The following is a 23,499-nucleotide window of genomic DNA, read 5'->3' as shown; positions in this document are numbered from 1 at the left end:
ATTACCCACTAGTCCTAGAATTCCTGTTTTTTATACCGTTCCTAAAATTCATAAATCTCTGAATTCTCCCCCTGGTAGACCTATTGTCTCCTTGAAAAATACTGTACTGGAGCCTTTGTCCCAATTTCTTGATCACTTTTTGCAACCCTTTGTATGCCAGGCTAGATCCTACATTAAGGATACCTCCGACTTCCTTCGTAAAATTGAAGGAATTGGTCCTCTTTCTCCAAACAGCATCCTGGTGACTCTTGACGTTGTGTCTCTCTATACCAGTATACCCCAAATGGAAGCTCTTAGAGTTGTTGAGTCCACTTTAAATCAACGGGATACTCCAGACAGAGTTCCCACGGGGTTTCTGTTAGACCTAGCTACCTTGGTTCTAACTAGGAATTATTTTAAATTCGATCAAGATTTTTTTCAACAGAACCGAGGGGTAGCTATGGGCACCACGGCAGCCCCAAGTATAGCAAACTTATTCATGACCAATTTTGAGGAACAACATCTATACGTCCATCCTTATTTCCAGCAGATGGCGTGTTGGTTCAGATTTATAGATGACATTTTTTTCATCTGGACATCATCCATGGAAGCACTTCAGCTTTTTTTCTCATGGATTAACTCTCTTACTATTAACCACACGTGCCATACTCACAATATTTCTTTTTTAGACACTGAAGTCATCTATGATGGGGGCAGCCTTTTCACCAGGATGCATCATAAACATACTGAAAGAAACAATCTCTTATCTTATGCCAGTTGTCATCCTAGACACCTTAAAGCAGCAATCCCGATAGGCCAATTTTTACGGGCCAGGAGGATCTGCAGCAATCTTCATGACTTTCAAATTGAAGCCAGGATCTTAAGGGATAAATTCTTGAACAGAGGATATCCTGAACCCGTAATTCGGAAAGCCTATTTACGTGCTCGTCACGCAAATAGAGATCTCCTTCTCACGCAGAAAAACAAAGAAAGATCCACCAATCAAATCTGTGTCATCTCCCATTTAACTCAATCTGCTCTGATAGCCCAGAGTCTTCACAAACATTGGCACGTTCTGCAGTTACACTCTGCCTTCAAAGATCATCCGTGCATTGCTTTCACTAGAGGCAGAAATTTATCCGAGCATCTTGTTTCCTCGGATTTTACCATTCATCACCTTCCTTCGGTAACAGAAGGGAGTCATGGCCCTTGTGGCCATTGCTCGGTGTGCACCACCTCTCATCAAGGCAACTCTTGGACACATCCTAAAACCCTGCGGACCTATCAGTTGAGAGCAGTTACATCGTGTGTTTCTACTCACGTAATTTATGTGATTTCCTGCCCTTGCAGCTTAATCTACGTGGGCTGCACCAGTCGGGCTATCAGAGTCAGATTGATTGAACACCGCAGTTGTCTTAAAACTGAAAAATCAACTGCTCCTATGGTGGCTCATAACCTAAAACACCATCACACATTCGCCGAATTAAGGTGGTGCGTTTTGGAACAAATTCCTATTAATTTCAAGGGAGACAGACAAAATCATTTACTGGTGAGAGAGAACTTTTGGATCTTTAATTTACAAGCATATCCCCCTCATGGTTTGAACGAGAACGTTGACAAATGTTTCACATAAAGGTTCATGTCCTTATCTGATCATGTTGTCATCTCTCCTACGTCACCACGTATGCGTTGCTCCAGGTGGGGCTCCTCAAGTGTTATATAAGAGCTCCTTGTTTTGGGCTCTCATTTGTTAAAGCAGCTTGATTGTGCCGCTGCCGTGGATTCCATCCTTGATTTTTAGGGACTGGATGTGTGAATTTTCAGTTAGTTTGAAATTTCGTTTTGGTCTTTTTGATTTTTTTGCTCCCTCCTGATGAGGATATTGAAACAGGACCTGTCGAGTGAGCAACATGAGTATTGAACATTGTTGAATAACCTTTGGACTGTACGGGACCAAGTGATTTCAATTATAAATTGGCAATTGAACCGACAGCTATGACTCTTTTTATGAATGAGTTCAAGTGAGCGGGACTGAACAGTAAGCGGATTTGAACAGTGACTTTCGGTGAACTTTGACCGGTATCCCGCTTTGGATTCATTACAGTCACTTGAGCTAAGTGTATTCACATTTCTCAGGGGTTTTTTCACTTTGTGATAGTTGCACAGGTTTTACTGTGCTGTGACTTGAAGGACGAGACCGAGGACACTAATCTCACATATTTATTATTGATTTTGTCATCATCTGCATTTTTGGGGGGTTTTCACTTTTCCTTTTTATATTAGGCTACAGGGAGATCTTCTTTGGGGTGATTTTCTTTCCTTTTATACATTTTTCTGGGGATGAGTGTGTTTCAGATTTTTGTAACACATATATGTATTTTTTCATATAATATCATATACAATATAAGGATAATATGATGTACGGGGCAGGGTTTATTTAGATTTATTTCTAAAAGTGTTTGTCACTTCATAAACACCTGCCCGGGGCCAACGGTTGTTACGAGGGTATGGGGCCCGTACTGATTGGTCCTTTTATTTAATTTATTTGGTTAAATTTCCTTATTTTGGGTTAGCATATTTTTCTTTTTTTCATCTTTTTCTTTTTCATCCCCAGGTTTTAAGGACAGATTATCACTTTTCATACCAATTCTTTTACAAGTTGGATTATCGTTATAATTGGTATTTATACTTTGTTTTTTTTTGGCCATTCATAGATATGGAACATCTCATGTGTGCTAATCCTAGGGCCAGATTGAATGTAGATGGCTATTTATCACCTTATTTTTCCCTGACTTGGGGAATAAGACAGGGTTGTCCCCAGTTGTCCCTCTTGTTCAAACTGGCCCTGGAACTATTGCTGCAGTGCTTGGACTTATCCCCTGACATACATTGTATATAGGTGGGACCCATGGAGGTCCGCATTTCAGCTTTTTGCTGATGATGTGTCTTTATATGCAATACTTTCTCACTAGGTTTATAGATATCTGCAACTGTCAAAATATCCATATATCCATGCAGCTTTTGGGCCTCATCTAGAGGATCTTCACTTGCGTTGTACCTATTATGCTCCGTTGCTGACTCAATGGAGCTCAAGGACTCATGTAATATCTGTAATCTATGGTCCTCTTGTTTCTTCAGAGGCTGACCGTCCTTTACCAATTCAGCGGATGTGGATGCAGGATTTATCCTGTACTCTCACTGAGCATCAATGGTCCCAGGTGTGGCACTGTTGCAATCGACCCTTGCATTTGGCCTCCATTCATCAGTCTCTGTATTTTGTTCTTCATAAATCTCTGTGGACTCTAGTCAAGCAGCAGCAGGTCACACCAAAATCGTCTGCCAGCTGGTGGTGGTGCTTGGCAGCTACCGGCACCTTCTAACACCTGATATTTGACTGTTCCTTTGTCTCTGGCTTTTGGTTGGGGGCGTGCTTATTTTGGGGACCATTCTACCTCTTCCTGCTACTTTGTGCTATTGCATGGTTGTGCTGTGCTCCACCATTCTGGAACCATCTCTCCCTCGGACTCAATCTGTTCTGTTAGACATCCTGATCGGCTTCACCATTAAGACCGTGCTGCTACACTGGAAACAACAGTCCTTGGTATCTACCTCTCAATGGTGGCACATGGTTCTCAATGTCTACCAGTATGAACTTTGAGTGGCTGAATGACGGAGATTGCAATATGCCTTTCAGCGGATTTGGTCTCCTTTGCAAGTGTACTGTAATAGTTGATTGACTGTACAGTGTTCTTTTAGCCTGTGCACCTGTTCTTGTCACTGTTTTCTGTGCATTTGGACAAAAAAAATCTCGTGCTGTTGGATGTTCTCTGCCTTTACCTTTTAGTGATACTGCCTGTACCATGTTGTTTTGTTTTGTTTTGTATCTTGTTCAGTTATCTCATAAAAATGATTGCCTTAAAACAAGACTCCCACAAACAGGCATGTCTTTAGTGATTTAAAAAAAATAAAATTGGGGGGGCGTGGCTTGATCGCCACGAGAACACACAGATGGCGTAACGGCTCCCCTTGCACACGCCTAATTTAAATAAAACTGTGCTTTATATTTTGTTTTTTTTTACATAGCCTGCTATATTTTTGCTACCGTAACCTCAACTCATTTTAGACAGGCAACCTAGATGCCCGATGTCGCTCATGTCTTGGGACAGGCCAAGATCGCAGCTGAGCCGATGATACGGGACCTTCGCTTGAATTACAGCGAGACCGGCACAGAGTTGGAAAAATCGGCACAATAATTGGAGAAAAAAAGGAAAAAAAAAGGGATTTCTCCAGCGCTGCTCGGTGGGAGACTCTTCCCAGACGGAAATTGGACATCCCGGGTTTAAGCCGTGTGTTATGGCGAAATCGTAAGTGCGCCAGAGATATCACGCCTCCTGGTAGCTTAAGGAAAGGGAAATTTCTCCAGTGCTGCTAAGCAGTAAGAAGCCTGAGGTCACGATCATCCCTTCAAGTACAAGAGTTATTGGAGCTGCTCAGAAATCAGCCTGCACACAATGTGATTATCCAAATTGCCTGTGAAATTGACTTTATTCCATAGTTATTTATTCTCTCCACATGGACTCTTATCCTTATTTTTCTTGATACTGAAGTGGTTACTAGTGATCTTTCTCCCCTACAGGGAGCTTGCTGCATTCCTTTGAACCTATATATCACCAGCGGCGGTGGGTAAAAGAGAGTGTACCTAAGAATAAATCTTATTCAAAATATTTCTGACTCATCTACAGAACTTTCTTGTATATGTGTAACAGTTTTAAAGTACGCATTAGATAGGAATGCCAGTAAGATCAACGAAAACATAAATCATCCTGCTCAGAGCTTAAAATGGCGATGTCACCGACTCCAACTCTAACCTCGACACAATGGGGTGATTGGGCCCAAGAAATTTCAAAAATGGTCACCGCGGCCCTGGAAGATAAATTCCTTAAATTACAGTTAGCTGTAGACTGTATTAATGATCGTTTTGAATCACATGCTGGGCGTATTGCAGCAGTGGAGCAAAGGGTGTCTGAAAATGAAGATGCAACATTGCAAGATCGCGAAAACGTTATTGCCTTGCAAAATCAAGTGGCAACATTGACAATACGTCTGGATGACCAAGAGAACCATCAACGCCGTAATAATCTACGAGTAGTGGGGCTACCTGATCTCCGTGCTGATCAAGATCTTTATCATTTTTTGCAGATTTGGCTCCCAAAGCAACTTGGCCTGGTGACCCCTGAGTCTGGCTTTCTATGTGAGCGGGCACACCGATTGGGCCAACGAACGGATGATAACAACCGCTCGCGAACAGCAATTGCTAGATATATTAACTGGAAAGACAAAGCTCATCATGCAAGCCTTTCGGAAATATGGCCGACTTGAATATGAAGGTCAAAAATTACAATTATTTAATGACTACTCCTTACATGTATCCACCCTTCGCAAGGCGATGGTGCCGCTATGTTCCACGCTTCATCGTCGTGGAGTGAGGTTTGCACTTGTGTACCCGGCGTCTTTACGCATATGGAGAGATGGGAAACCACATACATTCACAGACAAAGTAACCGCACAACTATTTATAGACTCTATGTCTGAGACTATGAACAATAATACCCCAACGATTTAATTCTACTTGACAGCAGTTTACTTTGAGATCTCTGTCTGATCAAATCAATTCCAGTCTTCTAGTCTTGATATTTCAGACTGTGCCAATAAGCTCTTATCTCAGGCACATTATGAAAAATTGGAAATCATCTTCGTTATTAGATTATTTAATTATATTTGACATCAGCCGTGCAGTTTCCTTTGAGGTCTCTGTCTGATCAAATCAATTCCAGATTTTTGATATTTCAGACTGTGCCTATGAGCTCTTATCTCATTGTGCTATGTAATGAAATACATACTTTGTATAGTCTACTAAGTTAAGCACACTAATCTCATATTTTATATTACTGATTAGGTGTGGATTTTGTTAGTTGCTTCACATGTGTTATTCTTCTGTGCTCATAGGAGCAACTTTAAAATATTTTAAGATATGCATGATAGTATGGTTTATTTCTTTTCTGACCATATATTATGCTGACAATCCTTATTTATTCTTTCTTATTTTAATGCTCTTTCTATTTTCTTCCTTAGACGGGAGTGTCTACCCAACCCTACAAATATATCAGTTATTTTTTCTTGACGAAGGAGATATACTTCATATTTCACCACTACATATTATATATTATGGCTGACCTACATGTCTTTTCCTTTAATGTGAATGGCCTGAATCATCCCATTAAAAGAAAAAAGATATCTAATTATGTGGTCAACAAACATCCAGATATAATTTTCTTATAAGAAACCCACCTCCCACCCGCTGCTGCCACGAAATTCCAACTAAAGGGATATTCCGCTCATGCATACTCACCTGCAACTCATCAAAAGAAAAATGGTGTTTCAATATTTCTTAAAGATAAACTCTCTCCCATTATTCACTCAATTAAAACAGACACGGAAGGAAGATGGTGTCTGGTACATGCTGCGTTGCACTCAGTGGATTTTGTTTTTCTCAATATATATGGCCCGGTTAAAGATCACAGAAGGCACATTCCCTGCTGACCTCAGCGAAATCGTCATCACCCCAATCCAAAAAGACCCAAAAGCACCACAAAACCACCCATCTAACTTTAGACCTATAGCCTCAATTCCGCTATATGTCAAAATTATAGAAGGCCTAGTAGCCAAACTCCTCACCGATTACATAGATGACCACAACCTACTCCACCCCATGCAATCAGGCTTCAGAACAAACTTCAGTACAGAGACACTACTAGGCTCCCTTATGGATACCGTCAGACAACACCTTAGTACAGGGAAAAAAATGCTTCTCATACAACTGGACCTAACTGCGGCATTCGACTTAGTGGATCACAACATCCTTCTACAGATCTTAGATGCAATAGGCATCTCAGATAAAGTATACTCTTGGTTTGAAGGATTCCTAAAACTCAGAACCTACAGTGTAAAATCAAACAAAGAAAAGTCAGAATCCTGGTCAAACCCCTGCGGCGTACCTCAAGGATCTCCACTATCCCCTACCCTCTTCAATCTCTACACTGCTTCTCTAGGAACGCATCTGGACAATCTGGGCATAACCACCTATAGTTATGCTGATGACATCACCATCCTCATCCCATACGATCATTCTAAACCTACCATGACAGACAAACTTCACCAAACACTTGAAACAGTCACAACCTGGATGAAAAATCACAAACTTAAACTCAACCAAGACAAAACCAAATTCATCCTCCTCGAAAATGACAAGGTCCAAACCACAACCAACTTAGATATAAACACAATCAAATATCCCATCCAAACCACCATAAAACTACTTGGCATGACCATAGACAGATGCTGCACTATGCAACCGCAAATAAATAAAACAATTCAGAAATCATTTGCAATCATGAGAAATCTGAGACAAGTCCGAAAATTCTTTGAAAGAACACAATTCCAACTTATAGTACAATCCCTAATACTAGGTATATTGGACTACTGAAACATCCTCTTCCTCCCTTGCCCTGCAACTACGATTAGACAACTCCAAACAATCCAAAATACAGCTTTGAGACTCATCTACTCATTGAAAAAACATGACCACATCACTGAAGCCTTCATCAACTCACATTGGCTTCCAATCCAAGAAAGAATCCAATTCAAATTCTACTGCATATTATTTAAAACCCTACACGGAGACAGCCCATCATACTTGAACAATCGCCTCATCCAAGCACCCACTACCAGACACAGAAAAACGCACTCCCCATTCATACCCCCCTCAATCAAGGAAGTAAAAAGAACAAAACTACACGACGGCCTCCTAGCCACTCAAGCCGCAAGGCTGGACAACCAGATCTCCAACCTTCTGATGACCACCCCAGACTATAGGACGTTCAGAAAAGAAATAAAAACCACACTTTTCAAGAAATTCCTGAAGCAGCAATAATATCACGACCTCTTAGTAACTCTAAAACTGACATTTGATCTACCCATTACTGCACTAATAATAACAAAAGAACCTCCACTATGACCACCTATTAACTCTTTTACAAACCACCTCACCCTCAACAACCCGCTAAATGTTTATAAGATCTACAACTTACCTCTCTAGCTAATCATTGTAACTCTGTTTTTTTTTAAATTAACCTTTTGTAATCCGCCTTGAACCGCAAGGTAATGGCGGAATAGAAATCCCTAATGTAATGTAATGTAATCATCCGGATTTTTTTAGAGACATTCAGCTAGCGCTAATTGAATTTGGTTCTTGTTCTCTAATATTGGGAGGGGACTTTAATCAAATCCAAGACTTATAGATTAATAGATCTTCTTCTTGTAAACCCTCCAAATCTCCCTTTTACAGCTCTTCAGGCTCTAAATGATGCCTTCTCACTTGTGGATCCTTGGCGATTACTTCACCCGAAAGGTAGAGAATATTCACATTTTTCACCACCACACAATACCTACTCGAGAATTGATTTCTTTCTCATATCCTCCTCTCTTATACAGGATCTTACCAATGCTATTATACATCCAATCTCTCTTACAGATCATGCTGCCATATCTTTATATATTTCTATCTCGGCTCCGCGTAAAGAACCTCCCTCTTGGAGACTGAACAACACCCTACTCCTAGATGAAGAAACTGTTGAAAAAATCAATTCGTTCACAACAGAATTTTTTGAAAATAACTCCAAAGACCCTGAAATTTGTCCTTCCATAGTCTGGGAAGCTTACAAAGCAACCCTTAGAGGTGAATTGATAAAAATTGCCTCTTGGAAAAAAAAAACAGTCCATGATAAAGGAAAAAGAATTAGAAAACTCTATTAAAAAATTAGAACTACAGCATATGTCTAATCACTTACATGACCCAAATATTCTCCAAAATATCCAAAAACTTAAATATGAATATAATACTTTAGTTTCATGCACAGCCAGACGAGATATCTTCATCTCCAATTCTGGACATTATATGGGAGATAATCTTATGGGTCGCCCCTTGGCCAGATACCTAAAAATTAAATCCAAAAGACTACATATCACATCTATCCAAAATTCATTAGGACAATTAGTCAAAACCAGATCTTTAATCTCTTCTCAATTCGAAAATTTTTATGCTTCACTATACAAATCTGAACTTATGGCTTCTGAATCAAATATAGACTCCTTTCTTTCCTCCTTATCTCATCCGACCATATCGGACTCTCTTAAATTGGAACTAGACTCTCCGATAACCATAACAGAAATAGAAGCTGCCATATCTTCCCTACCAACTGGGAAAGCCCCTGGTCCAGACGGTTTCACTAACGAATTCTTTAAACAATTCCGAAACATTTTAGCTCCTCATCTCCTTACATACTATGATTTCCTCCATTCCACTCCAGATAAACAATTTAATTTCACTGAAGCCACCATTGTAGTAATTCCTAAGCCTGACAGAGACGCCACTCTGGTCAAAAACTTCCGTCCTATCTCTCTCCTTAATTTAGATTATAAAATAATGGTAAAATTACTTGCATTAAGACTCACCAAAGCGATTCCACATCTTATACATAAAGATCAAATGGGGTTTATCAAACAAAGATATATAGGAGATAACTTGCGCCTCTTTCACCATATTAATGCTCACGCTAAAACATTGACAGACCCAATAATAGGCCTAGCTATAGACGCTGAAAAAGCATTTGATCGAGTGGAATGGCCTTTTCTTTTCTGTGTCCTGAAATGGTATAATTTTGGCTCATCTTTCACGAAATGGATAGAAACATTATATCACAGTCCCACAGCTCGTATTCTAATTAATAATTCTCTATCTAATAAATTTCCCCTTCACAGAGGCACTAGACAAGGGTGTCCTCTCTCACCACTACTGTTCAATTTAGTGTTGGAGCCTCTTCTCTTTGCTATTCGACAAAGCCCCTTATTTAACGGTATTCCTTCTTCTGATCGAAACATCAAATTAGCAGCCTATGCTGATGATGTCTTAATTTTTCTTAGGAACCCTCAATCTTCTCTTCCTCATCTTATACATATCATCAAACAATACTCCCGAATTTCTGGATACTCTGTCAATTGGGAGAAATCAGAAATCTTTCCTCTAAATAATAACATTCTTCAATCAGATTTGGCTAACTTTCCATTCACATGGTCTGATGAAGCTGTGAAATACTTGGGGATTTTAATACACAAGGATCCGGTCCTTGCTCAAGATCTTAATATATCTAAAATACAAAATTTAGTTCTTAACACTACAGCTCGGTGGTCCCCATTTTATTTGTCTTGGTGAGGTAGGATAGCATCCATCAAAATGACCCTAGCACCTCAAATTAATTACATTCTCTCTATGCTTCCTCTTTTATGCCAGAAATCATTTTTCCATTGGCTAAACAAGAAACTATCTGAATTTATATGGAACAAGAAAAAACCTCGAATTGCTCTAGCCAAGCTGAAGGCCTCTAAGATTAATGGTGGTCTCAACTTCCCGGATTTCTACCATTATTATATTGCTTCATTAGCTAAATATGGAGCTTACTGGGTTAATGATTCCTTTTCTCAAGACCTTCCTACTTGGTTTGAAATGGAGTGCTTTCTATGCAAACCTCTACACATCTCCTGCTTACTAACGATATCAATACCTAGGCATTTGAGAAAATATTCTCTGTTGAATTCAACGCAGCATGCTCTCCATCATTTAGATAATATAGCTGAGATCTCGGTTAATGTTATCCCACTCATGTCTCTTTGGAATAATCCCAATATCCAAAACCAAGGCAAATCCCTTTCATGGAAACGGTGGCAGCGTGCAGGCATATGGTTTGCTCATCAATTTTCTACTCTTACTACGTCAATTCCTTTTGATATACTATGTTCCACATACCTACTACCTTCTTCTGCTTATTCACAGTGGATCTCACTCATTGAAGTGCTATCTTCTGTGAATATACGGTATGACTTCATGTCATCCAAAAATACTATCTGCCATTGGTCTTTATGGTCTTTATCAAAAGGAAAAGCTATATCTTTTTTCTATAATATTCTGAGAGATCATTTCTTCACTTTTTCATATCAATCAATGAAACACTGGGATAATATACTCACCACTCCGCTTTCAGACATTGACTGGGAACTCTTTTGGTCTTCAACAAACCGCCTGCTTCTATCTTCTAGAGTTTCACAATCAATGTTCTTTATTATGTGGAATGCAATATGGACCCCATTCCGCATGTGGAAAGCCAACTTAAAACTAGACTCTGTTTGCTGAAATTGTTTGAAAGAGGAAGGAACTCTTGATCATATGTTTTTTCATTGTACTTTAGTCCGCTCTTTTTGGACCCAAATTTGGAATACCATACAATCTATCACTAACTGCTCAGAAGAGATTTCTATGGACATTATCATCCTTCGATCTCAACACCCCTGCTTCGCGCAATCAAAATGTCCTTCTAAACTCATCGATACCGTGTTTGTGACTGCTCTCATGCACATTTTGAAAAATTGGAAATCTTTTTCTTTATTAGATTATACGTTTTTGTGGAACTCACTATGTATGTATCATAGATTTGAATCATATGCATATGAAAATAAAATCACACTCCGAATCTCCATGAATTTGAAAAGAAAGAAATCACCCTGGTCATTCTTAGATTCATATGTACGCTCTGCTCTGTAGACACTCCTGTCTTCCCTCTCTTTTCTTCACTTTTCCTCTCTCTTCTTTTTCTCTTTTAATTTGTTTTACTCTATCCTCTCTCATCTTTTTCTCATATAGTCTCCACAAACAACTCTATTACTCTGAGCTCTTCTTAACACGATAGCCCTTTATAGTTAAATTTATAATTATTGACCATATATATACAAAATGTTATATTATTTTTATGTGTCTGAATTTCTCCCTGTATTTTTCAAATTACTCAATAAAAATTTATTGAACTTTAAAAAAAATAAAATTTCAAAGTCTGCGCATAGTCTCGTGTACCTCTCACTGAGACACTCTTTTACTAAGGTGTACTAACACCTAATCGATTTACTGCACGCATGTTAGTCTATGGATGCATTAGCATTTAGCGCGCGCTAATTCAATTAGCGCACCTAAGTAAAAGAGGGGTTGGGTTCCAAAGTCTTGGCCTTCTACAGATACAGCAGCATTGCTGGGGGGGTTTTATAATGTACATCCTAGTTTCTCTCCTCAATCAACTTTATCATCAACTCTGATCATAAATTTCAGTTTGGAATGTATCTTCACAATATTTGAGTCAAGCACTCTGATGCCACAGCATATAGCACATGGTGTATTATTGTCAGAATCTTGTACTTAATTTGAAATTCAATAGGTAAACAGTGCAATTTTTTTAAATACAGGAGTGATATGATCATATTTTGACATCCCAGTAATTAATCTAGCAGCTGTATTTTGTATTACCTGCAGGGCATGAATTCTTGCTTTTGTAATGCCCAAAAATAAAGAGTTACTGCATGTCATTATACATATTTTATAAAAGCTCCTTTTTTAACAGAGCCCTAAGTAAATACAGGGGGAACTGAGCGTGCCTTTAGCTGGATGTTTCAATTCTGATGTCTACAATTTATCTAAAATGAATTCTTTAATGCCATTTCAGCTTTCTCCAAGGAAACTACTATGACTTCCTTGCCCTTGTATCTACAGTGGAAGAAATTAATAATAGCTCAGAACTGTTACCCAACCTCACTCTTGGCTTTCAAATTTATGACTCTTACAACAATCTTTTCCTTACATTTTCTGGTGCCATGGCTATTTTTTCAGGAATGAATAACTTTATTCCTAATTATAGATGCAAAACTTTTGGCACCCTTGCTGCTATAATTGAAGGCCTTTCAGCTGAGGAATCAAGACAGCTATCCGATGTGTTCAAGATATACCACAATCCACAGGTATGGGGCTTTTTTATTATACTTTGTCCATTATAACCTAATCAATCCCTTCAGAATATAATCCTTAATCTGAGACCAAGTTATCCAGACACACTGAAAATTAACAAATTGTGAAACTAAATCATGTTACTAAAGAGATAAATAACATTTTGGAATAAATGAAATTCATACAAGAGATTTATTAGGAAAAGAGTATGAAATTTGTTTTCTAAACTAGAGTGAAATTTGATACTGAAATTGATTTTTTTTTGTCTGAACAAAATTTGGGTCCAAATATACCTCATGTTCCTATTTTAAATCTTGTAAAATTTCAGATGGAATGCCCATGTCCCAATTTGTAAAACAATATAAAGGATGACTCCCTTATTGTGACTCCTCTTTCCCAGCCAGATCCCCACTACAATGAAAACCCCACCCATATCAAGGTCACACACTCCTTGATCATACCCTCACCTCAATCAAAGCCTCCTACCCATCATCGTGTACCCCACCTATTCAAGGCCTCTACCTTTAAAAAGTACTACCCCAGGAGTTTCCCAACAGGAATCCCCACATAGCTCCATCATCCAACAAGTAGTTCCTCAACAGAATACATTAAGCAGACTCAAAACTCTCTGCATGCTTACTCCCTGGGATTGAACTATTGACGTCCCTGATAGACCAGTGGACCAGAACAAGAGCAGTGCCCCTCCACTCTTGTCCCAACACTGCTTTGAGATCAAAACAACAGTAATGATCCCTAGTGGTAGGCTGCTGTTATTAAAGCTAGGGTTATTCCATCATATGGACTCAGACTAATGGTTAAAGCTAAACCAGGAAAGCCTGGCTCAAATCTGGTATAACTCCCTATGATTCTGTGCAAGTCACTTAACTCTCCAATGTCTAATGTACCCAATTCTTCTCACCATTCCCTCTTCTAACACTCTTATGAGGAGAGTGTAGTGCAGTGGTTAGAAATGAGTAGAGGTGTACCCACCTTTGAGTATGTATCTCAGGTTTCAAAACTGTGTCACAAATTAAGATCTTATAAATACATCTTGAATCCATTTCCCTCATACCTATATGAGAAAATTTCCACTCAGGCTATCTCATCACTCACCAGACTTATAAATTCTTCCATACTGTCAGGTCTATTTTCTGAAGAGATGGGCTACATTGCTCTGACCCCACTATTGGAAAAAGTTGACCTAGTCCATTCCTCAGTGTCTAACTATTGACCCATAGTGAACATTCCCCTCTTGACCAAAATGTTAAAGTCTATCATACCTACTCAACTTTCATCATATCTAGAGAGATTTTCCATTCTGTTACCTTACCAATATGGTTTCAGACCTAACTTTAGTAGTGAATCTCTATTAGTCTCACTAATCTCAAAAGTTCAGCAACTACACTCTTGTAATAAGTTTGCTATTCTTTTACAATTTGACCTATCTGCAGCCTTTGACATCGTTCGCCATGACATTCTGTTCTACCAACTTTCTGAGATAGGTATTGATAATACTGTCTTAGACTAGTTCTCAAAATTCTTACTATCTTGCTCATACACTGTTAATATGAATGGCATCAGGTCATCACTATGGAAGCCGTTATGCGGAATTCCACAGGGATCACCTCTCTCCCCTATTCTTTTTAATATCTATATGTCTACCTTGAAACTTTTCCATCTCTCACCCTTTGAAACACAGTCCTTCGCCTAAAAGCTGGATTCTGTAACCGTGTCTGTCAAAAACAACACCGGTTACAGAATCCTCCCCCCCCCAACAACGATCCAGGCAGGAGGGTGCCCAAGCCCTCCTGCCATGTCAAACCGCGACCCCCCCGACGATATCGGGGCAAGAGGGAGTCCAAGTCCTCTTGCCCCGTTGAAGCCACGACCCCCCCTCGATAACATCGGGGCAAGAGGGAGTCTAAGCCCTCTTGCCCCAGGCACCCGCGGCTCCCCCAACACGATCGGGGCAAGAGGGAGCTCAAGCCCTCTTGCCCCTCCGACTCCCCGACTCGTTCGGGCCAGGAGAGAGCCCAAGCTCTCCTGGCCCCGGCAACCCCTCCCCCCCGTGACTCATTCAGGCCAGGAGAGAGCCCAAGCTCTCCTGGCCCAGGCAACCCCCCCCCCCCGACATTACTGTTCAGGCCAGGAGAGAGCCCATGCGACCCCCCCTACCCCCACCCCGCACTACATTACGGGCAGGAGGGATCCCAGGCCCTCCTGCCCTCGATGCAAACCCCCCTCCCCCCAACGACCGCCCCCCCAAGAACCTCCAACCGCCCCTCAACCGACCCGTGACCACCCTGGCCGACCCCCCACGACACCCCCACCCCACTTCCCCGTACCTATTATAGGTTGGCCAGACAGACGGGTGCCAAACCCGTCAGTCCGGCATTCAGCTCACGAAGAATGGGGCTGGATTGGCCCAGGGGCAACAAAGCCCCGCCTCCTGGTGGGCTTAAGGCACCTGGGCCAATCAGAATAAGCCCAGGAGCCTTAGGCCCCTCCTGTGGGCGGGGCCTTAGGCACAAGTCAGGGAGGCGGAGGGGCAAGAGGGCTTGAGCTCCCTCTTGCCCCAATCCTGTCGGGGGTGCCGTGGTTGCCTGGGGCAAGAGGGCTTGGGCTCCCTCTTGCCCTGATGTTGTGTGTGTGTGTGGGGGGAGTGCTGCATCGCGGCAGGAGAGATGCCTCATCTCCCCTACCGCGATGCCATCACTCCTCTACCCGAACTGCCGCGGGTCGCGGCAGTTCGGGCAGAAGAGTGATGGCATCGCGGTAGGGGAGATGAGGCATCTCTCCTGCCGCGATGGTTAGGTTGCCGGGCCACTGAACTGATGGCGCCAGTGGCCATCAGCTCAGCAGCCCATTTTTCGGCACTTAGACCTGGTTTTATTTCATCTAAGTGAAAAAGGTCTAAGTGCCGACTAGGCAACCTTTAACTGTTTTGATTATAGGTGTTGTACGTCTAGGTGTAGGTCGGCCCACCTCCCGCCCACTGCCCGCCCTTTCCCTTCCTCTAAACACACCTCTTTTCTCTCTGTGCGTTTAGTGGCAGGGGAAAGGCCTAAGTTGGTTTTAGATACGTCTAAAAACCAGCTTTGGTTATGGGTACTTGGACGATCAGGCTTTTTGATCGTCCAAGTAGCCACTTAGGACACTTTTTAGACTTTTTTTTTAATTATTATGAGCCCCTTACTCTATAAATGAAGCTAAATGAGTCCAAAACAAAACTACTTTGGCTTGGTGCAAAGTTAAATCAGCTACCTCCATTCATTTCACTGCCTTCTGGATCTTCACTGCAGACTGAATTCTCAAGCAAAGTTTTGCGCATCATTATAGACTGATCACTTTCATTTAACTCTAGTTAAAAAAATGCTTTTTTTAGCCTCCATATGTTGAGGAAAGTGAGATCCTGTTTCTACCAACAGCATTTTGCTGTCCTTGTTCAATCCTTCATTCTTTCGAGGCTGGACTACTGCAACTCAATCTATTTAAATCTGCCCAAGAAAAATCTTCAAAGACTTCAGCATATCCAGAATACTGCAGCTAGGCTGATCTTTGCAAAGAGCAAATTTAGCCATGTTTCGCCGTTCTTGCAACAACTCCACTAGCTCCCAGTAATTTCCAGGGTTTACTTTAAATGTGCTTACCTAACTTTCAAGATCCTGCATGGCATTCTTCCCCCTTTAATTCCTCTATGTTGGAATGCTGCAAGACTTACATCACCAGATATATCCAAGAGCTCAAATTATCTTTCCCCTCACTAAAAGGTGTGATTTACATTATAAAATTAGAGAAATATCTTCAGTTCAAAACTACAGAGCTTTGGAATAAATTCCCTGCCCAGCTGTGCAACCTGGGCTCTTTCCAACTATTTTGAAGACACCTGAAAACTTGGTTATTTTCCAAAAATGTAAATTTCCCCTTCCCCCACCACCAACTCCCACTGTACTTCCCTCTGTATTTATAGAGAAGATGTGGTATATAAGCTTAAGGTTTAGTTTAGTTTACCCCAAGGCTCAGCCCTTACTGCGTTCCTCTTTAATTTGTACATTAGGTTAGAGACTCCTGAATATAGGAGTAGCATATTGTCTTTATGCTGAAATGCTGCCAATCAGTAGAGGTGTACCCCAAGGCTCGGCCCTTAGTGTGTTGCTCTTTAATTTGTACATGTCATCATTAGGAATATAGGAGTAGCATATTGTATTTATGCTGACGATGTCCAATTTTTCTTCCCAATGCAGGATTGGAAAAGTGAGTTGAATGAAAGATTGTCTGGATGTATGAAAAGTGTGAATGAGTGGATGGTGGAACATACATTGGTTTTGAATCTTGCAAAATCAGAACTTATGTTGATTGGGAGAAAAGATGACCCACAATGGCCCAGAAAAGTTAAGGTTTGTGATAAGATCTTACCGATACAACAAAAATTGAAAATCATAGGAATATGGTTAGATTCTACTCTCAGCATGAAAGTTAGGTTTGGAGGAAAGAGGAAGTGAAGTGACAGAATGGTCAGTTTTAGAAGCGTTAGTCTACTCTAAATTATCTTTATCATACTTTGATTCCCATATTACCTCACACATAGAGAATGCCACAGTCACAAAATTCATCACTGTTCCCATCCCAGCAGATAACCATGGGAAACCATCCCCATGTCATTCTTTAAGGAGAGTGGGAAGAATCAGAGTATGAATGGGCACATTGACACTCAAGCATTGTGTTGAAGAATGCTGGTATAGAAGGACTGAGAATGAGATAGACACTAAAGAATGACATGGGATTGTTTTCCATGGTTCTCCATATGGACAGGAATGGTGATGAATTTTGTCACTGTGCCTTTCTCTACTCACATATACAGAATGTTTTTCACACAAATATTAAAGAAATTGCAGGTGGACCTTAGGAAATTGGAAGACTGGGCGTCCAAATGGCAGATTAAATTTAACGTGGACAAATGCAAAGTGATGCACATTGGGAAGAATAACCTGAATCTCAGTTACCGGATGCTAGGGTCCACCTTGCACCCAAGAAAAGATCTGGGTATCATCGCAGACAATACAGTGAAAACTTCTGCCCAATGGTTCAGTGAATCCCATGGATGGGATGCAAATATACTGGGATATAATCTTTTTAGAAATGGTCAAAAAGATAGAGGAGTAGCTCTCTATGTAAGGACTGATATCCAAGTGACTGAAATGCAAGGGACCTGGAGAGTGGAAGAAGTGATATGGATCTTTCTGAAAAGAGAAGATGGAACTTCTATCTACGTGGGTGTAGTCTACAGAACTCTGACTCAGTTTGGAAAGAAACAGGAAATGCTGTTGGGAGATTTCAACCTGCTGGATGCAGACTGGAAAGTTTAGTCTGCAGAATTGGAAAGAAGTAGGAAGATTGTGGATGCCTTTCAAGAGGCTCTGCTCAGACAAAATGGTGATGGAACCCATGAGGAAAAAATCAATATTGAATCTGGTCCTCACAAATGGAAAAAGTATATTTAATGTATGAGTTGTTGCTCACATGGGAAGTAGCAATCATCAAACAGTTTGGTTTGATATATTGGCTAAAGTGGAGGACGGCTTGCATGATACTAAAAGTCCTAGATTTCAAATATACAGAATTTAATAAAATGGGAGAGTGCCTGAAGAAAGAGCTGTTAGGATGGGAGGACATAAGTAAAGTGGAAAAACAGTGGTCTAAGCTGAAAGGAGCGATAAAAATGGCTACAGAACTTTATGTGAAGAAAATAAATAAAAACAAGAGAAAAAGGAAACTGATATGCTTCTCTGAACTAGTGGCATAGAAAATAAAGGCAAAAGAGTTGGCAATCCTGAAATATAAAAAAACCAAGAAGAAGAATATAGAAAGGACTACTATGTGAAACTGAAAGAAGCCAAGAGGGAGATACGCCTGGTGAAAGTGCAGGTAGAAGAGTAAATGGCTAAAAATGTTAAAAAAGGAAGACATTTTTTTCAGATATATCAGTGAAAGGAGGAAGATGAAAAATGGAATTACTAAACTAAAAGATGCTAGGAACCGATATGTGGAGAGTGATGAGGAAAAAGCAAACGTACTAAAAAAATAAGTCTACTCTGTGTTCATGGAAGAAAATCCTGGAAAAGGACCAAGATTGTCTGGCAAAGTTACATAAGAAAATGGAGCAGATTCTGTGCCATTCATGGAGGAAAGTGTTTATGAACAACTTGAAAAATAGAAGGTGGACAAAGTGATGGAACCAGATGGGATCCATCCCTGGATTCTGAGATAGCTCAGAGAGGTTCTGGCAAGTCCTATTAAAGACTTGTTCAACAAATCTCTGAAGATGGGAGTGGTTCCTGGTGACTGGAGAAGAGTGGATGTAGTCTCTATTCATAAAAGTGGTCACAGGGATGAAACAGGAAATTACAGGCCGGTAAGCCTCACTTCGGTTGTTGGAAAAATAATGGAAGTGTTGCTGAAAAAAAAAATAGAGAACTTCCTAGAATCTAATGGGTTACAGGATATGAGGCAACATGGCTTTATGAAAGGTAAACCTTGTCAAACAAACCTGATTGAATTTTTTAATGGTGTGACCAGAGAGCTGGATCAACAACATAAGCTAGATATAATTTACTTAAATTTCAGCAAAGCCTTTGATACGGTTTCTCATAGGAGGCTGTACTGCTATTATTCTTAGGGTAAAGCTATATCCCACTTTCCCTTCCCCTCACCAGCTCTCTGACTGGGAAAATTAATAGCATACACAGATGACTGAAAGCATAATATAGGTTTATTCATACAATTTTATAATAATGAAATCATGCAGTAAGGAATCAATAATTTGTTACCATATATTGCATCATCACCCTGATATCGGAGGACCAGCGACTATCAGAGGCAGCGCATTCATTTCATATCAGCATCACACGGCTCGTCAGCAGTGGAGAAGTCCTGATTCCACTGAGTTCTGCCTGTCCTTTTTATGCTCAAATTATGGTCAGGATCCGGTTTTGCATACGTGTTCAATCATGAACATGTCACAGACAAGTTCACTAACCATGTATGCACATCCTGTCTTTCCCCCCCTTCTCTCGATTGAATCATCCATATCCTGTCTTGCCAGGTGCAAGTTATCTTTCTGAACTCTAGTTCCCCTTTTAAAAAAAGAAAGTTGTTATTTGGTATTAGGATCCTTTTTTTTTGCATGGCAGATGGTTTCTTAAACAGCCATTGTTACAAACAAAAAAAAACTCTCAGACTACAGGTATGTCCCATACGTATCACATTCGGTCCTTAACAATGAGTGTTGTATGTAACCATCATCACTTTTTGTTGTTTACAACAAATGCCATATGCCACATAACAATTCCAGATAGATAAAATTATTACCAGAATAACAACTATTAACAGAGGATGGATGATCCAATCCAGAGTCGTTTTAGCTGAAGGTGAATATCCTAAAAATATATCCCACCAATGATGTGAAGTAGCATCAGCTATTCCTGACCCTATTGTCACTATCGAGTCTGCTGCAATAGTGGTGGTAAGCTGATGAGCCATAATACTTTGATTTAGGTATCGGATGGCACTCTGTATTTTGGTTGATTGAGTTAATATTTGCTTAAATCTGGTCAAATTTGGAACATCCCAATTTGGAACATCCCATTTAGTGCTATTCCAAATGATAGCTACATTCTTATCCACATCGGAAGTTAATATGAATGTGTCATTTTCCCAGTGTAATACTGAAATGTTATGAATACATCCCGCAAAAGGCACTGCCATTCCTGGTATCACTGGTTGATCAGTTACTACACATACTACTTGTGGTGCTATTTCGACCATATACCTATAGGTTATTGGCATAATAGTCCATTCACATTTGTTTACAGTATTTTGCAATAAACATGGTTCATATACAGCAGATTGTAATTTACAAACTTTTCCACTTAAAGTGTTATCACAAAAAGTTAAATCATGGGTACGATTATACATATCTATCACCTGTCCATAAAAGGTGGGGGTCCAAAAGTGTTGATTAGGAGCTGACCCAATTAGTAAAGGCATCACTATGTATTTACACATTATACTCTGTTTGGTTACATTGTAAATGGTAAAATATCCCTGACATAGGGTTTCCTCACACCTTATCCCCGAACTAGGTATTTGTAGCCAATGGCCTGCACGGATTACATCAGAAAAAACGGTCCTCCACACTTGTTCATTTGCTGTCAAAAGTTGTGTTTGAAAGACATTTTTCTGTTGTTGCTGCTGTAATGTTTGCAAAGAACATATAGTCCAATTGATTATGTGAGTAATATTAGTATCTATAAGGAAGGTTAGAGAATTACTAGCATTAAAAAGATCTAACATATCGTTATCCACGCCAGCTGCTAGTGTCATTGGGTACCAAATAGTAGGCATCCAATTAGCTTGTATAGTTAAAGCATCATTAATTTTACTTCCAGCGTTATGCAGCCTATTTGCTAAAGATTCTATATCATAACTGTTTATTGTCCCGGTAATAGTTCCAAATCCTCCCAAAATAGTATCATACCAGGCTCTCCTATATCTACATCGACTAGAGGGAGGAAAGGTAATTTTAAATTGTACACGTGTTCGTTCCGCATGCTGACCCACCATTTCACATGTTGACGGTAATCGTTTAACCTGCCCTGGATCAATTTTTGCAGAATCTATATTTACAAAGATAATAAAATCTGCCCATGTAGTACGATTCTTAATAAGAGATGCATTAGTACATAGAAAATATTTGGGGTCTTCTAATGTCAGATGCAACACAGTTCCATTCCAGGTGCTACAATTTTGTATTGCCTGCCATTTCTGTTTTGTATTTAATTCTGGGAACACAGTCTTTAAGCAACATAGAAGTGACACATGGGCAGTGACATTTACCACTACTTGACTCTGATATAGGGCATAAAAGATATACCCTCTTCTGTCATTGTGAGGGCCTTTCCATATGTCCACATTAGTTGTGATGTTAGCTATTGTACATCTCTGTCCTTTTTCACAACTAAACTTTTCCTGTTGTCGTCTGCTGGCAGCATTTCTCCATCCCCATTGAAATCGAGCATTGTCATCCAAAACCAGACGCCTAGCCGGAGTCCATCCTTCTACGTGACCCAAAGATACGATACCAAGGACGGTGAATACACATAGGACGATTAGGGTTTCCTGTAAAATTAAACACAGTATTACTCCCGTAGGTAACATTTCTCCTGTGGGACATATTCCCATTTTTCTACACCGGGCCTCATTATCAATAGCGTACGGTCTTGTCCCACTGCTATCACTTCAGCGGGAGAGGGGGGACCATTTCGGTTGCTAATCCATATTTTGGCCCCAACATTTACAGTATTTGTGGATCCAAACCCTTTTGCCCCCCTAACCGTCAATTCTGTAGGGGCTGTGGTTTCTCTCACCGGAGATATATATATAGGAATTAGCAACAGTTGTGCAATTCTTTCTCCCTGTGCTATTATTACATCCTCCGCACCTAAGTTAATTAGTATTACCCTAATCTCCCCTTGATAGTCAGCATCAATCACCCCTCCCAAGACAGTTATTCCTTTTGAGGCATAACTGGATCTGGTTACCAATTGCCCATAATGTTCTTTCGGAATTTTTCTCTGTGTTCTCCACAGCTCTAGTGGTGGAATGTGGTACTGCGGGTCAGTGTAAATCCTGGAAGGAAAGCACATGTTCATTAATAAAAGAACAAAGAAAAGAAACACATGAAACATTTTCCCCTCTGTTAAACATGACTAGTTCTTGTATCGCAGAGTCACCGTCTCTGTGTTGAATTGTTGAAAAGATTCAAAAAAGGTTTTTTTTTTCCTGAAACACAAAACACACAGATTAAATAGACTTATTTCAGGGTCCTGTGGCACCAAATATGGCCACAGGAAAATTTAAACAGGCAGATACATTCTAAAATTAGACTGTCTTTTTCCTAACATCAGGGAATTATTCTTCTTAATCCATATTCTTTATTAGATTCCTATCCTGAAGAGCTTACTTGTAAAAAGTAAGCAAAATTTCAATTCCGAATTCATCCACTTACATAAAAGTTTATTATACTTATTCTTTTCCGGTAACAAGGTTAACAAGCCTTTTGTTTCACATTTATTTTAATTGTATAGGTACTTAACCTCTACTTTTGTTAATCTTTTTATTTTAAACTTCCCAATTTAATTTTAAAATGCATTTAAATTTAATTACTCCCTAATCATACATTTCGGGCAATGCATACTTTTAAAAATACTTTATAAACCATGCAGGGGCACAAAAAGTCATATTCAAAACTAATTTGAAACACTGAGATAAAAATACAAAGGCAAGGAAACTTTTTCCTTAACATATTTCACAAACCTTTCTCCCACATTCCAATTCCAATATAACAATTCAGTGTTAAAACCCATCTAGCTGTTCAAACTTCTTTTATCCATTCACTTATGGCAAAAGCCACCTCATTTAATATCACATCCTGATTTCTTCTGACCCTGCATTACCTTTAAACAAGGGAAAAAATTCAGGCTACATTCTCGTACAGAACTTTCAGACAAACAGCTCCTAAACTACTA

At 40.0% G+C, this 23,499-nt stretch overlaps 1 protein-coding gene across 1 annotated transcript in view; it reads left to right on the top strand.

Moving 5' to 3' along the window:
- The window catches only part of LOC117346860 (vomeronasal type-2 receptor 26-like), a 164,008-nt gene that overhangs the window by 40,917 nt on the left and 99,592 nt on the right, over nt 1-23,499 (top strand). Inside the window, exon 2 of the mRNA XM_033917028.1 lies at nt 12,828-12,927. Within this exon, the coding sequence (XP_033772919.1) occupies nt 12,828-12,927 (100 nt within the window). The remainder of the gene's footprint in view (nt 1-12,827; nt 12,928-23,499) is intronic.

Source organism: Geotrypetes seraphini, chromosome 12 (assembly GCF_902459505.1).
Source record: "Geotrypetes seraphini chromosome 12, aGeoSer1.1, whole genome shotgun sequence".
NCBI classification, from domain to species: Eukaryota; Metazoa; Chordata; class Amphibia; order Gymnophiona; family Dermophiidae; genus Geotrypetes; species Geotrypetes seraphini.
Note: the sequence above shows the minus strand (reverse complement) of the source record. Positions and strands in the feature narration are given on the sequence as shown.